Source organism: Podarcis gaigeae (genome assembly GCF_964106915.1).
Source record: "Podarcis gaigeae genome assembly, chromosome: 1".
In the NCBI taxonomy this organism is placed as follows: Eukaryota; Metazoa; Chordata; class Lepidosauria; order Squamata; family Lacertidae; genus Podarcis; species Podarcis gaigeae.
Window position 1 is genome coordinate 132118278 of NC_139678.1, and position 24956 is coordinate 132143233.

General features: G+C 40.6%; 1 protein-coding gene across 4 annotated transcripts in view; it reads left to right on the plus strand.

Moving 5' to 3' along the window:
• The window catches only part of AGAP1 (ArfGAP with GTPase domain, ankyrin repeat and PH domain 1), a 316238-nt gene that overhangs the window by 290395 nt on the left and 887 nt on the right, over positions 1–24956 (plus strand). For all 4 annotated transcript variants that reach the window (XM_083706024.1, XM_083706025.1, XM_083706026.1 and 1 more), the window contains one exon: positions 22820–23075. In XM_083706024.1, the coding sequence (XP_083562150.1) occupies positions 22820–23075 (256 nt within the window). The remainder of the gene's footprint in view (positions 1–22819; positions 23076–24956) is intronic.

Below are 24956 nucleotides of genomic sequence, written 5' to 3' on the forward strand. Positions count from 1 at the left end.
TTGGGGGGGTATTATTTTCCTGTACTTCCCCCCTTTATCCAGTGACCCTCAAATGGGCTGGGGAATTCATGTAGGTGACTATTCTAGTTTTTTGGGGTGGGTTGAGTTTCAGCAATTACCTCTCCACCCCCGGTCTTTTCTGATTGGCCGCAGAACTGTGTTGGGAACCCCTCCCCAGCCCATATGCATGTCTCCTCTTCTTCTCCCACTCCACCTTGTCCGCATGACATAGAATGGGTAGCTAAGGCCTGGGGACAATAACCTTCCCACTCACCACCCACCAGTCAGGGAACAGTGCTTGTCCCCTTCCTGCTACTTTCTGGCCTTTTTCCTTGGTTCTTCTCCCTTCCCTCTCTTAACCTTCTCCTGAATGTGCTATCGGGGGCAAGGATGGAAGGAGTGTTCTCGCTGACAGAGGAGAAACCTCTAGAAGATCTCCATGCTCTGTCTTCCAGAGCAGGAGATGTGGACAGTAAATCCCTCCTTTGCTCTCTCAGCCTCACAGGGGAGTCAAACTTAAGCTTCCACTCTTGAAATGGATTAAGGCACAGGTGGTTCAAGAGATCAGAAATGCACCCATGGCCCATAGTTTAGGGGAGGAGAGAAGGCATTTTGCTACCAGATCTCGTTCCCTCATAGGAGATCTCATAAGGGGCAAAAGAGGAATAAGAATATCCATAAGCCACTCAGTAGGTGGTACAGATGCGCTTGCAACCCTCATGACTTGAGGGTGGGTGTCCAGAATAACTCTCAGCCAGGCCCATGCAGAGTTTTCACGAGGCCCAGGCCAGGAATCTTGCTGCAGTGCTGATACTTAATCTGATCTCACGCTGCATGCTAGTACAGGTCCAGATTTTACTATTGAAGCCTTGCAGTGCATACAGACTGACATGGGCTCATTAAGTCCCCAACCAACTGGGAGGTACAGGGTGTTCTTGGCATAACAACGTAAGTCCGGGAGGCCCCTGTAGGGACCCCTGTACCCAGCTGCTCCCCCCACTCTTCACGGGCCTGCTATCATCCCTTCTCGCTTTATTCCCACACCTAAGCCTGTGATCTCCAAGGAAGCCCAGAGGGGAAGCAGAACTCTCTGAATGAGAGAGAGAGAGAGAGAGAACAACCCTGCAATGCTGCCAGCCAAGTCTGGCTATCCAGTAGTTGCTGTCACCACTGCTTCTGGTTACTCACAGGGGTGGGGACTGGGGATAGCCACCTAATTGTTAAATCCTAGGGTCCCAGACCAGCACCCCTCACCTCCTATATATATGACTAGCATATATATTTTGAAAGGATTTTCATAAATTCTCACTAGAACCCCAAAGCTACCCTTTGTTGCTTCATCTTAGAAATTTGATATCGGAAAATTCATCCTCTGAGAAACTGGTGTTGACATTAGTTGATAAGCATTCTTTGTTACTTGAATACCTTCTCATTGGGATGCTTGAAGTGGCACATACGTAGAGCTTACATATACTGTTTTATTAGCCATTTTGATTATGGCATCAGGTGAAACTAATTTCTACAGTTGGGATACCCTGTGGTGAGTAGCCTTTAAAGTACACATCTGACCATTAAAGTAATCAACCAACAACAGCAACAAGAACGAAGTATTTCCCTCCAATGGCTAGGTGCCAATGATAAATTATATAGGCCTGAGAGAGTCCGCAGCTTCAAATAACCTGGACTGAAAAAGAAATAAGTAATTATCTAAAATATAGATATGTACAGACTCTATATTTAACGTACAGTAGATTCATTCTAGTTGCTTAAGTATAGAAATTTCTGCTATCACAATCTCCCGTTTTACAGATTTCTATACACCTTCAATGTATTTTCCCCCTTCTTAAACACAGTAGCTGACAGCCCAAATGTTTAAAATAATTGGATTCTGCATTCTAATTCATCTGTAAAGTATTCGTTGATTAAATTAGCCTAATAGATATTATTTCTTACATGACTGCATAATTTCATCCTGATTGGATCTCTCTGACACTAACGAGTCCTCCAATTTACTGTTGACTAGAGAATCAGGCTAGCCCTAACTGTCCTCTTGTTTCGATCTTTCTTCCCAGGCTAAAAGTTAAACTGATTTATACTAAAAGGGCATACTGTTAATGCTCAAGTGCAGTTGTGCAGTATATTTTATTCTTTAAGACCAGTGTTAGAAGAAATATATTGTTTTATATAATCTTCATCTGACTTTAATTTGCTCAGTGGGATGTTCTGAAGCAGAAACTGGCCATTTAAAGACCTTAGAGAAGGAATTGCATTTTCTGAAAATCAAATACTTTATAAATAGTTTTCCAAATGGCAAATAAGCCCTCATTAGCTCTATTCAAGATTATAAAGGACATTGCCGGAGGTAGACCAATAGCAGTGGCGTAGCGTGGGGGGCGCAGGGGGGGCCGGCCGCACCGGGCGCAACATCTGGGGGTTAGGGGGCGCAAATCCACGGGTTAGGGGCCGCAAATTACTTGCCTTGCCCCGGGTGCTGACAACCCACGCTACGCCACTGACCAATAGTCTTCAGCCTTTTCAGATTCGGGACCCACCTTTAGCCCAGACATGCTTTTGGGGACCCACTTCATAATTTTTACCCTATGCTTGTATGGTGGCTGCGCCTTAGGTAAGGTGGCAACCAGAGGCACCAACTTTGGAGGGAGAAGGGGGGTGGCCAAAATGGCATGGCATCAGGACATTGGAAGGAGCTGGGGGCAGAAAGCAGAGGCGGTGCAGCTTTTTCATTACACTATCATGGAAGACAGTTCTGTCCTTTGTGCTCAAACACCACGTGTCAGGGGTGCGAGGAGCATGGAGCAGGGCTTCAGCAGATGCCCTTAAGAGGTGGGCTGCCTTTTTCTGCATGTCCTTTTGAGGATCACCCAGGTGCCTTTGCCCTGTCAGAGAAGCAGTGGGAATTTTAAATCAGTGTCTGATGGAGGTGTTGGAATGGATAAGGGTGAACAAACTGAAGCTTAATTCAGTTGCTGCAGTTGGTACAAAATGGGCATCCTGTTTCTCCACCATGAGTCATGGTGTGACATACATAAAAAAGTGAATTGCAAATAACTGATCCTTGAAATGATTATAATTCCTAAAGAGTTAAATTTAAAGTTACAAAATTTGAATGCTGGATCCTGATACTTAGTCCACCTTGCTGGGGGTAGTTTTATGTAATGATTATAAACAAAACATGCCTACAGTCCTGACACACAGTTTACTTTCATTTTAAAATACGCCTTATCTTGCCAGGTATTCTCCCTAACTAAAGCCATTTAACATAAACTTAAGGCAAAGTAGAGACTGAAAGGTGAAAATGTATTATACAATCTTCTCACACAGATTGTTTACAATCCCTTTTTATGTATTTGAAATATGTAGCTTATGCTTTCTTTGTAAATAAACTCATAGTGGTTCACATGCAGTTGTTAACATTCCAGTAAATACTGCCCAAATTATTAAGTCATTTTTTAGATACAAAAGAAGATGCCTTTCTAACTCTGTTACTGAATTGCCATAGAATACATTGCATTCTTCTTGAGAATGCATAATAGCACTTTCTGCAAAAGTGCAAACAGCTGGTAAGTTTTGTATGGCGTCGGTGAACTGAGCAGAGGAAGAAAAAGTGTTGGCAAATACTAAGCAGACCCAAGACAGAAGAGGTGGGTAAACTCAGGAAACTGTTTTCATGAGTAAACTGAAGAGACAAAAGCACCCACCAGGAACAGAAGAAACACCCACCTCCTGAATAACGCTGCTATAACAGAGCTGAAAGGGAAGAAGTCCTATTTGCTTCTGGGAATCTAATAAATTGTTTCAGGAAGTGAAAGTCTGTCCACACTAATGGAGCTGTGATTGACAGTTGGTTCTCATTACGGTGCTCATCAGGGGACAAAGTACATTCCACTGTTGTTTAAGAGGTTAAAAAATAAAATGTAGGTGAGCACTCTAAGGCTACAGACATCTTATGATCGAGTTTGTTTGCAGAGATAAGACTCTACAGAATTAAATGATACAGGAATGAAGGATCGAGTTTGTCGCAAGGGAAATAAAATATTAAAAGAAGGTTAGAAAATTCTATGGCCTTGTTCAGATTTAATATTTCAGCCAAAGTAAGTGCAAAATTTATGTTCACGAAAGACAGAGATTAGCAATCCCATGCAGCTGACATCCTGGGCCTCCTAACTAACTGCCTGTGAGAAATAACAGTTTCCTTGCATTCTCCTCTAATGACTCTCAGTCCTCCTTGGACTTCTTAGCACTATCTGTTGTTACAGACATAGAAATTCTTAATTTCTTAGCGTTATCTTTAGCTGCTAGGGACTATCAGTAAAGCAAAGTCCACTTTGCAACCTTTTAACAATCTTGTACAGGTATCTCACATCTTACGCTTGTTACACTTACATGATCACAGATTTTTGTGCAGGGGGAATAAATAAATAAATGGAGAGTGGAGGACACCCACTATTTATTCCCGCCCCCCCCCCAAAAAAAATCCATCCAAAACTGAGATCTTGGGCTTTGGGAGGGTGACTTGAGGGCTCTGGCAGGGTCCTAGATCCCTGCCTCCACCTTCTCAAAGCCCAGGAAGCACTTGCTCAGCAGAAGGAGGGCATTAGGATGCTACCAGAGCACTCGTGCTGCCTTCCCGAAGCCGAGCAAGCAGCCGTCCACCTTGAGGGGGCCTGATTCCTGAGGCTTCTGGCTTTATGCATCTTTACATTTACACATAGACTCCCGAAACTGAACTCTCATGTAAGATGCAAATTACCTCCATTACTTTTTTTTATAAATCAACATTTACATGTAAATATTTTTTTAATGGGAAAAATTCAGCCAGCCTCCTTTGTACATTAAAATAACTTTCCATTGTGCTGACGTGAACATAGTGTTAAACCCAGACCAGGAATACCTAAGCTAAAGCCCAAGGCCCCAAATAGTTTGACTGCAAAGGCAAGATTGGAACCAGTGACTTTTTGATTGAGTAGCTCGTTTTCTTAGATGCTATATGATTTATTTATTTATTTATTTATATGCTGCTTTGTGTTTTTAAGAAAAATCTCAAAGCTATTTACAGATTGTATTCATCATGATTCTCCTCCATTTGCTCCTCATTATATTTAACTAATTTATGCTTTATACAAGTATTACAGTATTTCTGATCAGTGCACCATCTTAACCATGTGACTATTCAAGGGGCTCTGTATAACTGAAATTGTCAATGGTGCAATAACATGTAGGGCTGGAAGACTGTTATGTTTCCTTGCTGATGAAACTTTCTACCAACATATCAGTACTCAAAATGGTGCTGTAGAGTTGACTGGAGCAAATCATGTAAAATTTAGCTCAATCAGATCACACGTGCTTACATTCTCATACAAATGATAAGTAATTTGAACAGAAATATGCCTGAGTCACTTGTAGTTAGATTAACAGCATGTCTGCTTGACACTTTTGTCAGTAAGATCACAAAGACTGTTAGAGACAATCCTAGAGAGTGAATGCTGCTTCAAAGCTCATTAATTTCCCTAGTTTCAGGTGTAGTAATTCTGACCCATTGCCAGAATAAGCCTACCTCTGTGTGGTGACATTTTACTATATATCTTGGCTTGCCCACAGAATTCACAACTTAGACTAGAGGGGTGGTATATGACTTTTCACTGAAGGGTGTCATTTCTTTTTATCTGGTCACATAGTGTATAACCCATCATGAAACCTGAGCTTCATTTATGGATGTACCACATTGTAATGCATAATGTTGTATCTTAAGCAGGGATCAACAGTTTTGCTGATTAAACCAAAACACTCAGATTCTGCATCCACAAAAGCAGAATTTGTAGCTGAATAAATTATGAAAAATGGACAGCTCTGCAAAAGCCTACTTAATTAGCATTCTTCACAATTTGCACAGTCTTAATGGGCTTTAGTAACATTTAGAATTTTGTGTTCAATTTATTTTATGGTGGACCTGGAGAAAGAAATATGGGACTAATGAGAAAGTATTTGTAGAAGAGATCTTTGAGGCAGACTTTTTCTTAACTATTCACCTAGTGTGAAATTCTATCCAAGCAGGCTAGCAGAGGAGGGACTTGGCTTCCATTCTAACCAGGGAGGAAGAGAACCCCCATGGCCAGCAAAAAAATCAAGTGAGCTGTTGGAGGAAGAACAAAGTGATCCATCACTGCCAGCCCACTGCATTTCTGTGAAGGATATGACATCACTTCATATCTCCCATAGAAACACAAGCTGGTGGTGAAGGGACAGAGTCACCTGCTCCAAAGTGGCCCAGAGGTGGGTGCAGTAGGTACTGATGCCCCAGACTTATAGCCAGCAAGGAGCCCAGACTCTTGAGTTTTCATTGAGGGGGGGAAGTAAGTTTCTCCAGCCCTCCTAGAAAGTTAAGTTAAGAAGAAAAATGAACAGAACTACTTTATGTTACTTTTGTGGGATGAGATGAGCCAGCCTGGCTGCTCCCACCTTTCGGTGTTTTTAGCCAATGAGTGAAGTCAAAGAGCGAGTTGTTTGGACACCAGGCTATAAGAATGTCTGGAGTCCTATGACTCAACTAAATTGTTGTGCTATTGGAAGCCAGCACAAAGATCCCCTCTAGTGCATTGGAACTTTCCTCTTCTCACCATTACACACCTCCTGTGCCTCCACAAATCTGCTGCAGAACAAATGAGGGATGGCATGCTCCATTCTTCTTCCACCAACCCCCTTTATGGGTAAAAAGTAGGAGAGTAGCTGTGGGAATGTTGAGGGTGGCAGGAGAGGATATATTGTTTATTAATATCCTTCCTAACTTGCTCTAGCAAGTTCCTTATGTAGCAGAGTTACATTCCCCTTCTCATGCACAGAAGAAACTCGTACTATTATGCACTTCAATCTGCCTCAGGTTGAATTGTACGTTCCTGTTAAGTTCCCTTGAATTCCTCTTAAATGAATAAGGACAGCACAATCCTATTCATAGTCAACAAAAAGTAAGTTTACTCACATTCAGGCAGTACACAGTATCAATCCTGAAGGCAGGCTTAAAGACTTAAAGTTACAAATAGCAACATGTGGATTTACCCCATATGGGGGAAAGCCAACAGAGCAGTCCTAGCTGGAAGCAGGCAAAAGGAGAAAGAGAAAAAAGGGAGGGAGTGCTCCGTGACTCGTCCTTTTGTTACCTGGACAGGTAAGGTCACGCCCACCTCTGGTCACATGCAAGAGGAAGGATGCTCCAGGCTAGGAGGAACAGGAAGTTTCAACTGGCTGGATCAAACATTCCCTTGCATGTCCACTCTAGCATTACAAGGAATGTTGTACTTGACTGCTACCCATGGATCACATCCCACAGTATCTTTGGGGCTAATTTGCAAGACTGCATGAAGACCAGTGAGATGATGGACTGGAATGCTGAAGGGAGCCAATAGAATCTGTGGGTGGCACTTATGTCACTTCTGTTGTGATCTATAATCCACACTATGTTGATATTATACCATACAATCGGCATCCTACACCTTTTGTGACCAATCTAGTTGTGGGACGGGGGTAAAGGATGCTACTGTGTGTTCAGTTGTATCACAGGAATTTTCCAAAACTTTACTGTCTCCACTAAATTCCATTGTTGTGTGCCCTTTATCATTGACCACTGACATTCCCAGCTATACTTTATTTTCAGTGCACAGAAACTGCCAGCACATTTTTCAGGCCTTCACAATAACTGTAAAGGCCAGAAAGCTTGCCTTTTGTACCTTTTTCTTTTCATTCTGCATTAGACACCATATTCCACACTCCACGTAATGATCCCAGTTATGCTGCTTAAAACCAGGGCTCCTGTCTTTAACTACACCAAGCTGAAGAACCTGACAGCTGGAGGTGGGAACTCTTCAAATTAAATGCTCCTTTTGGATCCTTACAAATATGGCTTTGAAGCAAACAAAGTATTGGTTTGAATATCAAAGTAGGAATCTTAACTCATTAAATTGATCCCGTCTGATAAAACTAGAGTAGAATATGATGTGATGTAATTAACAAGAACAAATCTACATAAAAGAAGTGTATAATATACAGAATTTTGAAACAGGTAACATGTCCATAGTTAGTTCTTCATGTTGAAGGAAGCTTCTAATTAGTGTCTAGAACTGCAGTTGTAGAAAAAGAGAGCATTGGAAGGAGACTATTAATTTAATGTATCAATAGAATTTTGCATGTTACATGGCGTAATTTTACCAAGCAATGCACTGGTGCTTTGTGAATGTGTTAAATGTCTGAGTTTGAAGTCTGTAATAAAACTGGTTCCACACAAAATTAATATTTTAGTCAAATTTATTTGCCATTTCAAGCTCAGACCCAAGCAGACTGAATTGCTTGCAGGTGAATGGCAACTGCATGTGAAAGTCAACAGCTGTATTTTTTCTGCAGAATTTTCTGGATGATAATAATGAAAATGTTGTAATGAGTGTCTTAAGGATAGCTCAGAATTATGAAGTTGAAATATGGCCTATTAAAATAAGAACCTAATTGGCAGTGTTGTCTTTGATTAACTAAAGATGCCTAACAGATACAGATATAGGTATAATGCATTCTAATTTTATTGACATATTCTACTCTTCCAATGGTGTATCTTCTCTTTCCTACCACTAAAAAAATTACCAGTTTTCAGGATTTATTTAAGTCACAGTACCACTGGATCCATGGGGGTAAAATAGTGAAAACCCTGTAATGCTATTAGAGAGCTCATTGAGTTGTAATTTTCAGGGGCAATGGGCCCCTGAAAATTACTCCTTTTCATAGGACAAACTAAAAGGTTGAATGTTTACCTATTTTACTTTTCTTTTTCTTCCTCCCATTCATCCAACTCAGTCCCACAAGTTTGCACAAAGACCATTAGGAATTAGCTAATCAGTTTGGCAGCCCTGAGGCTGCAGCTGCCATAAACCAATGTATGCACTTTGTAGGAATTATGATTTTGTGCCAGTTCATGTGGCAGGGCTTTGATGTACTTATTGATACATTCAGCCCTCGGGCACATCAGGCAAATAAGTGCACACCCTCTTGTTTCAAGAGCATAATAGAAATATTCAGAAGGAGATGTAATTATTTCAATTACTTCTCTGTGGTTTTGAGACGCAGTCGAGTCTCAAATTAGAAAATAATATTCACATGTTTCTTCTAATTGGTAACAGATTAGAAGTATTTTATCTTTTTAAATGATTTCCAAATGGTGCCCTGAAGAGACTGTGCAGTAGGGAAAATAACAAAAAAAAAGTGTCATGGATTTTGCTAGTAGAAAAGTATCACCACAGTTTAAATTCCTGTAAAGTCATCATTGGAAATACTTGATAAAATGTCATCATTGTAGCCTTTCCTTTTGTTTGAATCACTAGGAATAGTTTCTATCAACCAATTCTAAGTGAGTTTATAGGCAATTAAACCATAACATCCTCTTTTCTCTCCCCAAGCACACTGTTTTCAAATCTCAGAAAGTACACTTACATGAAAGTAAGTTCCATGAAGAACAGTAAGACTTATTTCCAAATAAGTATGTTTAGTCAGAAATATCAGAATCCTTTATTTGAGTGTAGAGGGCAGCACTTATCCTCTGGCAATTAATGTATTTCAAGTTAGACAACAAAACTAAATCCGATCTCCCTTTTAAAAAAGTAAGAACTAACATTTTGTTTTGACCAGTTTTCACCACAACCAATTTAATTCTTCAGGTTAGCAAAAACCATATAAACTATCCTTTATTCCAATCCTATACATGTTTTCATTTTATATCATCCATGAATTTTTCTTAGACCTCTTCTAACTAATATTAGACAGAAACATGAACCTTTACTTTGCTTTCCAGTTTGTCCTAATTAATCCCATGCAACCTCTTTAGTTTAGTCTACAACTGTCATTAAAAAATATATCAAAAGTTATAATTCTCATAAGGTGGAAGCTGCGTGGAACCTAGATTTTCAGCCTTGTTATTTAAAAGGCTTTGATGCAGTTGCACTTGGGATACTTCTCTGTTGTATAGTATTATGAGAAGAGGAAAGGCTCCATTTCTTTTCTTTCATATGTTTATGATACGCTATGTTCCAAAGCAGATCACATCAGCGACTGTTATGGTATTCTTAATGCAGTGTGATAGCTGCTTCACAGAAAGAACTGCTGTAAAGCACATTGCTGATGTACATCCCTGTGATATGCCACATTACAAGGAGCCTGAGTACCTCACTTGACTACCTCTGTCTATCTTTCACCTAGCAGGGATGTATGGAGATTTATGTGTTTAAATATATGTGTGTCAGTTGTTTTTTCTACTGCTTAGCTTACTAGGTGCATATTTATGCAGATAAGAAAGAGATAATGGGTAGCTTATGTTTTTGATATTTCAGCTCTCTTTTTTAAAATTACCGGTATGCTATTTAGGCTCACTTTTTTCCTTTTTCAGGGACAGTTGAACTTGCATAATTCAGGTTGCATTTAACATAATGGAGTGAAAGTGTCTCTAAAATCAAAATATTTATAACATGGTATTTCTCATAGATATGTTTCTTGTGTAGTGTATGCTTTTTTGGCACTTTGAGTCACAACAACTTCTCTGACGTGCAGTAAAGGTCACTCAGTAAAAAAAAAATATTTCTATTTCTTAGTATGAAAACATCATGTGCTCTGTGTTTAACCATAACATCTCTTTCCCCACAACTGGCTAAATAGCAGTGATGCCAGCAGGGGCAGGCCAGTCTTGAGGCCGAAGGAGACAATTGATTTGGGCAGCTGGACAGGGCAGAATGACACTCCTTGAGTCCCCACTTGCTTGTCTTATTATTGCCTGGCCCACTCCCCTGCCTATCTCAAAGGAGAGGCATGCTTTAAAAGCCCCAAATTATTTTCAGATCTCTCTTGGCATAAGGTGGGATCCCTTCCTACCTCAACTCTTGCCACTTTGGGCTCTTAATCTCCATTAGACTGAAGATGCCACAAAGGTAAAACTACAGGGTAGGAACCATCCTCTGTGGGTGACTTTTTAAAGCAAAAGTCGAACTCCTCTGTGTCCTTTTAAGTTCAGTGGGAGGATTATATACCAATTTTTTTTCTTATTGAATGCAGTGGGATCATGCTCATACAGTTTTCCCGTGTGGAATTATATCTGTTTAAGAAAATAATTGTATTGTGTGAACCAGGTATCACTTTGAGACACTAGTCTTGCTTTAACCATTCAGCTTTACTGGAGTTTTCTCCTACTACACTTGGGCCCTGGAACATGTCATTGAGATTATTATAAAATGACAGTTACTTTTCTTGAGTTATTCTTTTAGACTTCTGTTCCATAAGTCAGGCAGTTAGATTAAATGACTTTGAGATTAAACTACAAGTCTGATTTATGTAAACTTGACTCTGCAGAACTTTCCAAACTGTATGTTGTGACACGTTAGTGTGTGTCGTGCGAACGCTCCCCACACACCTCCTGGGGCTGGAAAGGGGTTGGTTTAACATCCGGTTTGCTAGTAAAACTGAATTACTGTGTTGTGAAATGATGTGTGTCTAAAAAGTGTGTCACCAACATGAAAAGTTTGGAAAGCTCTGGGATACTGTGTCACTTTTCATTCAAGTTCTGCAGTAAGATTAGCATCAAGATTAGCAACAAGATAAGCTGTTTCTTGTTGAGATTTTTTCTATATCTTGAGTTTCAGGCATGTTCCTGAAATCCATTGTCTTAAAGCATAGCTTGCAGTGTGTATCAAAAAGATGAAAATAAAGACAGTTTTATCTGACCTATGACTTCTGGGTGTAGCTAATTAAATAAACTTAATTTATTAAGCTTCTTACCTCCAGCAAGCATTTTTTGAAAATGTGTAATTTCTAATCTTCTAGATAGGCACAGCTGTAGCAAACAAACTTAAATATAATTGCTCCCCATACTTGTACCAAGAGGAACAGTCCTGCAATATTAATGCTTTTTAGCAACATCCTTTCTGCATGCTTTGTATGTAATTTATTTTACCTGTCATGTCACCTGAAGTGTAACTTGAAAGACCTAATAAGCTTAATAGGTTGGTTTTATTTAATTAATGATTATTGTTTGTTTTTAAGTCTCATAAAACACCCTGCAGGTTTGAAAACACATATAGTATTGACCGGGAGGCACAAAGAAATTTATTCCTGTTCTTCCACTTCTCAGTGCACATAAATTCTTGTATTTTGTCAGCAGGCACTGTTTAGTGGCGGGTTTCCCTACAAGCTTTCAGTAATTAGAGAATCGGCATCCATTGGTCTTTGTTTGCTGTCTGCATCCCTCTGGTTTGCAAGGAACTTGTATCCCTTGAGGGCCTATGCTCCTTTCCCCTTAGCAACGCAGGCAAAGAGGGAAGGAATGCATGCAAAGGAAGCAGCCAACTGCTAAGCACTCACTTTGCCAAAGGCTTGGGGCTTCTCCTGCAGAGACAGAGGAAGCCCCTCTGTTTACTCAGCATATTGTTCCCAGCCCTTCTTCCATGCGTCCCTTCCAGTTCCTGCTTTGCTTGAGGCAGGAAGACAGTTTTGGGAAATTCCTTGCAGCTAGCTCTTTTCTCTCTCTTCCTCTCTCACCCTGGTCCATTTCAGTCATTACTGCAAAACTGAATTTGCCTTTCCCTCTTCCCACTGTACCCCCGTGCAACCAACATGCCCTCTTCCTTACTTGCTCCTCCAAGCCATCTGTCTACTAAACCCCACAATCTTTGTGCCAGCATAATTCTCCTGTACATTTTTCTAGGAGCCAGAAGTATTGCAGTAAAGTAAGGGTCTGGATTATGAGGCATTTCATCAAGTTGTGTTGACATACTGCCTAGATTACTAAATTAAGACATTTTAGGATACTAAATGGGACAGATTGATAGTTTGTGGTAGGACAAGACATATTTTTGTCTATTTATCAGTGGCTAGCAAATAAGGCCAATTATTTTCCTTTGTTTTTAGGGTACTGCTTAGCTTGTCGTAAGTATTTCTGTTCTGTTGTCTCAGAGCAATGGAAATCCAGAAATCTGCATGTTTTAATATTTTGTTCATATTTCTGTGTGTAATTTGCATGAAAAGAACTTTTAATTATAGTGGTTTTGCAAAGTTGGTTGTAAAGCTTTCCTTCCCAGCATCATAAATTGATGTATGGAGTGACTGGATGTTTTTAGCACAGCATTAAGGCATAGTGTTCACTTAGGTACACTTTACATTTTTAGGTACTTTGTTAAATATACGCATGAATTGCACATTGAGACATGGCAAAGAGATGCCACCAAGAGCATATTCCCATTCTAACGCATGGGAATTCTTAATTCTTGAAGGAAAACTACAACACATAAATGCAACAACACGGGAGATTTTCTAAACATTGCAGAAAAGGACAGGGAGGAAAAGCAACCCCAGGAAACCATTTTGGTTAAAAATAACATGTAGGACTGCCCTAAAAATGTACAGTGGCAATGCATTGAACATGTATACAGCTGCACTTCTCAAGAAGCTGTAATCATCACTACCTCCCAACATTTATGGTTTCTTCTGCCTATTGTGTGAAATGTATATTTAGGTACCATGTGTTGAAAAAAGCTTTTTATGGAAAGTTGTGTGAAAAACCCAACTGCTCAAAAGATCGTGAATCTTAAGTCCTAATGACATTAGATCTCGGATGACAATTTTTTGCAATAAGCCTACAAAGCTCCTTATTTATTATGTGACAATTCCAGTATTGCTGTATCACACAGATACAGAGTAAAAGTGGTTTGAATTTTACATTTCTATCACTGCATAAAATTTGTCCAAGGACAATGTTAGGAAAGAATTGAAAAGGACATAAGGGAAAGTTAAAAGAGACAGTGAACATTCAAAGCAGCATACCTGAGTAGATGTCAAGTGAATAAATATAGAATCTTCACTTTTTTTAAAAAAAAAGTGTAATATTGCATTGGAAATATGATTTGATATGTCCAGGGCATGAACTCATAACTGAATATTTATGCTCTGCCATGCTGTGATGGCAAAGCACAGTCAAGTTTGTGAAGCAAAATGGTTGTCAGAAATGTATCTGCTGTTTGCCTCCTGTCCATTTTTCTTCCCCCTTCACTTCATCCCCACCAACGTTTTTCTGGTTTATTTGTTTTCAGATGACAATGATATGGCGCAAATGGCAGAGTAATTTAAGTAATTGGATGTTATCTTCAAGGAGCTAAATAAACGAAAGGCTTTTGTGCTGTTTTTGAGTAGCCCATATGCCAAGTCGGAAGCAGGGCTCTGTTTCCATTATTTGCATTAAAAGATGCTTAGAGTTCATTGATGGTAGAGATGCATATTAAAGCCAGGAAATTGATGGTGCTGTTTCGTCAGGCCTTAATGCATCATCACTTCTCTGGCATAGAGGAGGAGGCAGCATGATTATTTGCATCCAGTTATATCAAGGCTTTGTTATAAACAAGGCTTTCAATTTCTAACAGTAACAGGTTGAAAGGAAAAGAGATTTGATTTCTACTAAGTATTGTCTGGTCTTATTAACTATATTTCTACTTTTTTCTACTTCTATATTTAGTGTTAATGGTTCCTTATTTGAATCACCGATAAGTTGGAACAGTGTTATTCCAGTATTTTGAAATGTATTTTGAATCAAGTTACTGAAAGAAAGTCTGTATCCTACCACTTGATATGTTCTTGGATTTCCCAGGGTTGTATCAGAGCATTGCTTAATATTTTAGTGTGTTAGTCTTAACCCGTTTTGTGATCCCAGTGAAATAGATTATAAAATTTCAATTGCAATCAAATAAGACAACTAACTAGGTTGACAACTAGTTAGGTGGGGGCTGGTGTTGGCTACTGTGATTTTAACATGATGCTTTAATGAAAGAGAAGTTTTGCATAAAAGAAAGAAAAACATTTAGAGCAGATGTTCAGTTGCATGTATCTTTCACTTCTAGGGTGAGGTTCACTATCTCTTTGCTGATTAGTTGCTCTTCCTCTCATTTCCCCTCACTCTCATACAACTGATTTATTTAAAGGTATGTCAGCACTGGCTAAAATGAAGTACTGTGCCGCCTCCTTTCTGCTTATTGCATACTGCTCTAATAATTCATTTTTTAGTTCATTAGCTAACAGGGTATGCGAACAGTGGTCCTCAAGGGGATTGGAATGAGGTTAAGTGATCTAGTGCTGACAACTCTGCTCTTGGGCTGGCCTTCCTTGGGGAAAATGAAATCTGAACCAAAATAAGCTGTGGATCCCAGCAACAGTCTGTGATACCAGACCAACAATTTAGTGTTTGTGCTCTTTGAAGTGATTTCTAGTCTTAGCCAGGTACATTGAATCTGGCATCAGCTTAAGTCATCCAATGAAAGAAAGTGAATTAAGTGAAATACAGTAAACAACACACCCACCATTCCAAACCACTATGTAGCCCAGTGCTGTCCAAGTCTTGATTTAGTCATCTTAATCTCTGCCTTGTGAGTTCCCACCCCAACTCCAAATAATTCTTTCTATATTGACTACCATTTTTCTCTCTAGGTTGACCAATTTTCAGCTCTAGCTCTGCCCATTACTGGCCTGCAGCCCTTGATGGATTATCCCCAAGAGAATGCAACCCGCAACATAAAAAGTTGCAACCCCTACACTACTGCTCTTCTTTGTACCTTCGCCGCATCAAGCAGTTGGTCCCTTACCTTTCCCGCTCCGACCTGGCCACAGTGATCCATGCGACGGTCACCTTGACTACTTTAGGCTTGACTACTGTAATTTGCTCTATGCGGGGCTGCCCTTGAAGCTGTCCCAGAAACTCCAGCGGGTGCAGAATGCTGCAGCGAGGCTCCTCACGGGGTCTCTGCCATGGGAGCAGATTCACCCAGTGCTTTTCCACCTGCACTGGCTCCCAGTGGAGTACAGAGTCAGATTTAAGGTGCTGGTTTTGACCTCTAAAGCCCTTCACGGCCTAGGACCCTCGTACCTACGGGACCGCCTCTCCCGGTATGCCCCACGGAGGACCTTAAGGTCCATAAATAGCAACATCCTAGAGGTCACGGGCCCTAAGGAAGTCAGATTAGCCTCAACCAGAGCCAGGGCCTTTTCAACACTGGCTCCCGCCTGGTGGAACGCTCTGTCTCATGAGACCAGGGCCCTGCAGGATCTGATTTCTTTCCACAGGGCCTATAAGACAGAGTTGTTCCGCCTGGCCTTTGGCTTGGAGCCAATTTGACACCCCCTTCTTTTCCTTTCTCCTCCATTGATGAGGCTGCATTTTAATGTTTTAATGTTGTATTTTAATCTTTTTTTTTAAAGTTGTATTCATTCAGCTTGTTTTTATTATTGGTTGTTAGCCGCCCTGAGCCCGGCCTTTGGCTGGGGAGGGCAGGGTATAAATAAAATTTATTGTTATTATTATTATTATTATTATTATTATTATTATTATTATTATTATTTGTGCCCCTCCTTTGCACCTTACTACAGGGATATGGTTGTGGGTATTTCCTTCCCAGCATCCTGATTTAATGGGAACGTAATCTAGAACCCATTTGGAGGTGCCAGCTGTCAGAGCTGGGTCAGATGCAGGTCAGCGCACAAGACACAGACTGGGAAGAGGAGGTGCTGAAAACTGAAAAGTTAACAGATTAGTGAGCTGGGAGACTCTGTGGCATGGTCGATCACTACCAGATTTTAATCGTGTCAGTAGATCACAGTCTCTTGGAAGCTGGATGTCCCTGATCTACATGAAGATGTGGACCGAGGTGTCACCAATATGTGAATTACACCCAGCTCCCTTTCAGCAAATCCAGTTGAGGCAGTTGGGTGTTCAGAACCAGTGCATAGGTGCTGTCATGGATTGGATGAGGGCCAATAAACTGAGGCTGAAGCCAGACAAGAGTGAAGTGCTAATACTGGGTGGTTTGTCTGATCACTGAGTGGTCAGTGGTTCAGCCTGTTTGGCGGTGGTGGTGCTTCCCCTTAAATAATCTGATGTGTACTTTGAGAGTGCTATTGGATTTTTCACACCCTCTTGAGCTTAAGTGGCCTTAGTAACTCAGAACACATTATTAATAATAATACACCAACATAGAGGTACAATTATCCATGTTCTGGTAACCTCCTAATTGGGTTACTGCAATGTGTTATATATTATAGTGTACTATATTATAAAGCATTACTGATCATAATAGATCTGCTTCCAAAAGCAGGATTGTAATCAGGGACTGGCTGATAACAACCATGCTATCTATGCCTGTGCTTTGCTGCTGCACTGGCTCTCAGTCCATTACCAGGCTGATGAAGGTATTTCCAGGCTGCTGGTATTAATCCTTTACAATCATAAACAGCTTGAGGACCAGTTACTTGAAGTATCTTCTCCCATACATACCTGTGAAGACCATAAGCTCAGAGACCTTTCTCAGAGTGTCCCTACCAGATGAGCTCTGCAAGGGCCTTTACAGCTGTAGTGCTCCAGTTGTGAGATTCCCTAGCCAGAGAGGCTCACCTGGTACATCAATTATAGTATTTTTGGATTAGATGAAGACTTTTGTATTTTCCTAGACTTTTTAGATTTTTAATGCTTTTTGGGGGCTTCTTTGCACTATTGTTTTCAGTACCCTATTATTTTCTGTTAAACTTTTAACAAATACCTTAGGTCTGTTTTTATACATCCTGGTTATAACTTCTTTTTGTAAAGTACCCCAAGAGCTTTTTGGTGGTTGTTGTTTAGTCATTTAGTCATGTCCAACTCTTCGTGACCCCATGGACCAGAGCACACCAGGCATTCCTGTCTTCCACTGCCTTCCGCAGTTTGGTCAAACTCATGCTGGTAGCTTCGAGAACACTGTCCAACCATCTCGTCCTCTGTTGTCCCCTTCTCCTTGTGCCCTCCATCTTTCCCAGCATCAGGGTCTTTTCCAGGGAGTCTTCTCTTCTCATGAGGTGGCCAAAGTACTGGAGCCTTAGCTTCAGGATCTGTCCTTCCAGTGAGCACTCAGGGCTGATTTCCTTCAGAATGGAGAGGTTTGATCTTCTTGCAGTCCATGGGACTCTCAAGAGTCTCCTCCAGCACCATAATTCAAAAGCATCAGTTCTTCGGTGATCAGCCTTCTTTATGGTCCAGCTCTCACTTCCATACATCATTACTGGGAAAACCATAGCTTGAACTATATGGACCTTTGTCGGCAAGGTGATGTCTCTGTTTTTTAAGATGCTGTCTAGGTTTTTCCAGCATTGTGTAAGTGGACTTCTGCCCATTCCATGGGGCTTCACCATCCTGTCTCATCCCCCTGCAGCCCCCAAATGTGTACTGAATGGTCCCCCAACCCCCTTGAGCAAATTTTCAGAGGAGAGAGAGCAGAGGAAAATGAAGTCCCTGTTATACAAGCAGAAGTCTGTTCTACTCACACACAGACATCGTTAATTAATTTTGTTGCTTACAGACCAAGGCAACAATTGTGTACTCACTTATGTGGAAGTGAGCTCTGTTGAAATGAGAGGGGCTTACTTCTGAATTAGACATGTATAAGATTGAACTGCAAGTGTTCCAAAATATACTGAAATGGTACCCAGTCTATTTTTTATTTTTAAAGTTTGGAAAAAACAATAAAAATCATGTTCACAAAAAGAAATAAAAATTTTTCCCAGCTATTTGGTAGCATCCTGCTTCAGATATGTGAGGGTGGGAGAATGTCCTTTATATATGAAATCTCTTACCTTTGTGGAGCACATTATGTGGGAAGGTTTGCGTAAAAGTATTCAGGGAGGTTATGTTAAGGTCATCCTTGCTCACCATGAAGTGATGCAAAACTAATCCAGATTTACTTTGTAAATGACCTGTTTACATAAGCATTTGAAAACAGATTAAAGCTAACCTGACACTACATTACTAGAAGAAGGGTAAGCATTGCTGCAAAACCTCAAAGGACTGTTTATTTTTGTACTTGAAGAACTAAAGCCAAGGCATGAGCACACTTCCTTACTTTGGGCTGAAGTGGCTTTCCTTTTAAAGACATTACCACAATGAACAAGGATGTCTTCAAAAGTAACTTTATTTGGGATCAGTTTCTGCAAGTCTACTGTAACCTTGGCAGGAACCAGATACTCCATTCTATTACCCCTCTGCTAATTTTCCAGAATTCTGTGGTCACTGAGTATGCTCATTCTTCATTGAGCCCATTTCCTGGTTCCCCGTCAGGATATATTTGTAAAGACTTTTTGTAGTTTTGCAAGCCTCCACGTTCCCCCCTGCCCACCCCAAGTTCGATGGCATCTTCCTCTTGTACACTCCTGGTGTCATTTCGGCTACAGAAGCAGTGTCACTCTCCCCTGAATATTGGAATCCATATATGTGATAAGTTGTAGGAGTCTGAGAGACCAACAGTGCCCATTTCTTTCTCCCATTCAATCAGTGTTTTATCTTCAAGGATGTAATAATAATAATAATAATAATAATAATAATAATAATAATAATAATAATAATAATTTTATTGTCATTGCCCCCTCTCGGGGACCGCAAAATTACTTGGCTGCTCCATCCACCCAGGTAGGGCACTCCACACAAAATCAAAACAACTATAGAAACACTATAGTATTTCACACTGGTGTGTGACCATGTACACAGTGCATACTATCATACATAAAGATACTCTTGTCTGTTCTGCCAATGTGCCATCATTGGCAACTGCAAAAGTGCTGCTTCCCAGCAAGTGTATGCCCAGCAAAAGACATCCACTTTCTTTCTCCACGCCAAGCTACACCCCTGTATAGGGTATGAAAGGGCCCCCAGCCAAATGCATTAAACTTGCCACATTGTGTTTGTATCATCTAGGACAGCCTCCTCCAACCTGGAGTTGCCCATATGTTTTGTAATACTCCCATTATCGCCGACCAATGGCCATGCTAGTTGTGCATGATGGGAGCTGGATTCCAACATTTGGAGGGCACCTGGTTGGGGAGGGCTGATGTAGGAGAATGGCCTGTGGGAGCATTTGTGTAATTCAGAGGATGCATCTGTATTTACTGTTCTTTCTTATATGTAGAGATGGCATTTTCCCCTGACCTCTGGTGAATTACATGGCATATATTAGCGTTGTGGTGTATTTGAACCATAAATCTACATTCTTACCATTCTGTCTTTCTTACTTGTGGCCCAGATATCCTAGAAAGTGGAATAAATAGCTTATTTCCACAATATACAAATGTTCTCTTGCTATTTTTATCCAAAAGAAAATAAAAACCAGAATTTCAAGTGTCTGGGGTTTTTTAAAATAAAAAAAACTGCTAACATTAAAAATGCCCTCATTTCAACCCAACTATTAGATTGTCCAGATTATCTGCAAAACTAGGCATGTGTTACTTCCCCCCCAAAAATAATATATTAAAAAACAATATTATAAAAAACAAACAAACACACAAGACAAACAAACAAAACAAACATAAATCATAGCCTTATTGAAAATTACAGTTATTAACTTTGTTAACTGACTTCCCCTTCCACTGCATGTCCTTTTAACACTTTTCCAAATCCCAATTTTTATGAAATTTAACTTAAACATTAACATCCTACACCTTATAGAATTAAACATATTACTTCATCACTTAACATAAATAAAATCCTAAACCCATTAAGTACCTGCAAGCTATTTCCAGTTAATTTAATTTAACAAATTTAACTAAATAATCATTAAATTTATTCCATTCTTCCTGATACTCCTCCTCCTTCTGGTCGCAGACTCTTCTGGTTAGGTCAGCTAGCTCTGAAAAATCCATCATCTTCATCTGCCATTCTTCTATTGAATCCCCCTCGACTGACTTCAGGTCCAGTGTTGGACCATTTCGATCGGATACTCCCTACTGATGTGGATAGATTCCTCCAAGTTGGTAGGCCCACCACCTGCCTGCTTGATCCGTGCCCGTCTTGGCTGATTAGGGAGTGTCCAGATGTTGTGCAGACCCCCCTGGTTGAAATTATCAATTTGTCCCTTGACACGGGGACATTCCCAGGGGAATTGAAGGAAGCAGTGGTGTGTCCACTCTTAAAAAAAACTTCATTAGATCCCTTAGGCCTATCCAATTACCACCCAGTTTCAAATCTTCCATACCTGGGTAAGGTAATTGAGAGAGCGGTTGCTGAACAGCTTGGTAGGTTTCTGGAGGAAACATCGGCATTAGATCCATTTCAGTCTGGTTTCTGTCCTGGTTTTGGGACGGAGACGGCTCTGGTTGCCCTAACAGATGATCTCCGTAGACAACTGGATCGAGGCGGGTCAGGACTGCTGATCCTTTTAGATTTGTCAGCAGCCTTTGACATGGTCGATCATGATCTTCTGGACCACCGCCTTGCAGACGTGGGGATACAGGGCATAGCCCGTAACTGGTTGTGCTCTTTTATCTCTGGTCGGGGACAGAGGGTGGCACTAGGGAGGGAAATGTCGTCGCGCCACTCCTTGGTGTGTGGAGTGCCGCAGGGCGCAATTCTCTCCCCGGTGCTTTTTAACATCTTTATGCGCCCCCTTGCCCAGATTATCCGGAGCTTTGGGCTGGGCTGTCACCAATATGCTGATGACACTCAGCTCTATCTGCTGATGGATGGCCACACTGACTCGGCCCCGAACGCACTGACCAGATGCTTGGAAGCTGTGGCTGGATGGTTTTGTGGGAGCCGATTGAAACTAAATCCTTCGAAGACAGAGGTCCTATGGCTAGGTCGGGATGGCATGGGGATGAGGGACCAACTCCCTTCTCTTGCGGGGGCCCAATTAGTGCCATTGCCGTCCGTTAAGAGTAATCCTTGATGCCTCCCTTTCCATGGAGGCGCAAGTTACAGCAACAGCCAAGGCGACATTTTTCCACCTTCGCCGCATCAAGCAGTTGGTCCCTTACCTTTCCCGCCCCGACCTGGCCACAGTGATCCATGCGACGGTCATCTCCAGGCTTGACTACTGTAATTCGCTCTATGCGGGGCTGCCCTTGAAGCTGTCCCAGAAACTCCAGCGGGTACAGAATGCTGCAGCGAGGCTCCTCACGGGTTCTCTGCCATGGGAGCATATTCACCCAGTGCTTTTCAAGCTGCACTGGCTCCCGGTGGAGTACAGGGTCAGATTTAAGGTGCTGCTTTTGACCTTTAAAGCCCTTCACGGCCTAGGACCCTCGTACCTACAGGACCGCCTCTCCCGGTATGCCCCACGGAGAGCCTCAAGGTCCATAAATAACAACACCCTAGTGGTCCCAGGCCCTAAAGAAGTTAGATTGGCTTCAACCAGAGCCAGGGCCTTTTCAACTCTGGCTCCGGCCTGGTGGAACGCTCTGCCTCATGAGACCAGGGCCCTGCAGGATCGGATTTCTTTCCGCAGGGCCTGTAAGACAGAGTTGTTCCGCCTGGCCTTTGCCTTGGAGCCAATTTGATTCCCTCCCTCCCTCTCTCTCTTTTTCCCCCTCCTCTTTCTTTCTTTTCCTTCTCCTCCTGCGATGAGGCTACATTTTAATATTTTAATGTTCCATTATTTTAATGTTGTATTTTATTTTTGTTTTTAAGTTGTAACCATTCATCTTGTTTTTATTATTGCTTGTAAGCCTCTCTGAGCCCGGCCTTGGCTGGGGAGGGCGGGGTATAAATAAAAAATTATTATTATAATTATTATTGTTGGTAATTCTTGGGTTTTCCACTTTTTAGCTGACAAAATACAAGCAGCAGTTGTGGCATACAAAAATAATTTAACATCTTTCTTGGGCAATTCCAAACCTGTTATTCCAAGAAGAAAGGCCTCTGGTTTCTAGGCATGTATTAGAAGAAACTTAACACAAGGATGAATCTGTAGGGGATGCATGATCTAATAGTGAATGTTATGTTTGTTTGCTTCCCTAGGGAAGAAAAAGAGCACTGGATCCGAGCAAAATATGAGCAGAAGCTCTTCCTTGCTGCACTGCAGTGCTCCGAGTTTTCCTTAGGCCAGTACCTGCTAAGAGCAACTGCGGAGGAAGATTTGCGAACAGTCATCCTGCTTCTTGCTCATGGGACACGAGAAGAAGTCAATGAAACCTGTGGAGATGGAGATGGGCGTTCAGCCTTACATATAGCATGCCGGAAAGGAAATGTAGTGTTGGTGCAACTGTTAATTTGGGTGAGTATGTGCCACATGAATTTGAGAGAGTAGCCCTGCATTAATGGGTTTGAATTGTCACTTTGGTTTATCCAGGCCATATAGTACAGCTTATGTGTTTGATTTGATACAAATGTTTGGAGTGTTGTTGTGGTGGTATATATGCATTAGGGGAAATATAAGTGGAACAGTTAATGGGCAAAACAACTGGCCATTCTGCACATTCACCAGGCCACATGGAGAATATGCACATAATCCACCCATGAAGAGGAAACTCTGCATGTAATCTGCTTGCAGGAGACTCATGTGGCCAGAAAACATAGAAGAGTATTGATCAATTAAAAACTTGGAACAGAATTCACCTTCTCAGACAAAAAGAAAAGGCAATTGTAATGTATACAAACCCTAAAATAGAGGCAAAACAAATCTTTAAGGATGAAGAAGGTAGATTATTGGGAATACAGTTAAGGAATGGAAAAGAAAAAATATTTGTGATAGGAATTTATGCCCCAAATGGGAATAAAACATGTTACAGTGGTACTTCAGGTTACATACGCTTCAGGTTACAGACTCCGTTAACCCAGAAATAGTACCTCGGGTTAAGAACTTTGCTTCAGGATGAGAACAGAAATCGGGCAGCAGCAGCAGGAGGAGGCCCCATTAGCTAAAGTGGTGCTTCAGGTTAAGAACAGTTTCAGGTTAAGAACGGACCTCCGGAACGAATTAAGTCCTTAACCCGAGGTACCACTGTACTTTAAATCAGTGGAAGAAAAATTATTAGAATATATAAATAAAGAAATTACCCTACTAGGAGATTTTAATGGTGTTACCTCAGTGGAATTAAATCGAACAGAGAGAAAGAGGGAAGACTCCCACACACATTTTTTCAAATGGTGGACAACCTAAATTTAAAAGATGCGTGGAGACCCAGACATCCAAAGGAAAAAAAATACACACATTATTCAGAGGCTAGATAATCAGTAGGAAGAATAGATGGAATATGGACATCAATTAATTTAATTTTGAAGATTAAAAAAAATAGAAATATAACCCAAATCAATAACAGACCACAATTCAATTACGTTAGAATGAAAAAATAACAGGCAAATAAAAAGAAGATGGAGAATGAATGAAAAAATTCTAAATGATGAAACATTTTTAAACAAAGCACAACTTCTTAAGGAATTTATCCGAATAAACATGGCACATTAAACAGACATCAGGGCGATACGGGACTCAAGCAAGGCCTATATAAGAGAACTTTATATCCAACAAAATATGATACAAAGAAGAAGCAGAGAGGGGGAAATGGGTCAAATTAGAAATGAAATAGAAGAGAATGAAAAAATATTAGCCAAACATCCAAAGAATGTGAGTGCAAGCCAAAAAAATAAACTTTTGCAAAATCAATTATCAACTTTACTAAATTGTGAAATATAAAACAATATTAAATGGATGAAATAGAGGGAAATATGGACATATTGGACTTAGAGGGATTCAACAACAGGTACAGATGGCACACCTGTTTAGTTTATAATAAGACAAATGTACATCATTGATTTTCAAATTATATAATCAGAAATTCTTTATTTAAAATTTGGATGAAGTATCAAAATTTATTCGAGCCAAAGATTCCATGGTGGGCCGCACCATTAGAGGCAATTTCGATAAAAAAGAAAAATATGGATACAAATTGGGCAACATAAAAACAATTATTAAAAGAAGAACAAGGACAGTTAGAATCGAAATCTTATGAAGAAATTTCTCACCATTGTACGAGCTGGTTACAATATTATCAATTAAATGATATATTTAAAGCAGACAAAAAATGGATTCCAAAAAGAAGAATCAAAATTTCAATTAGAATTCAATTAGAAATGACGGCAGCAATTAATAGTATTA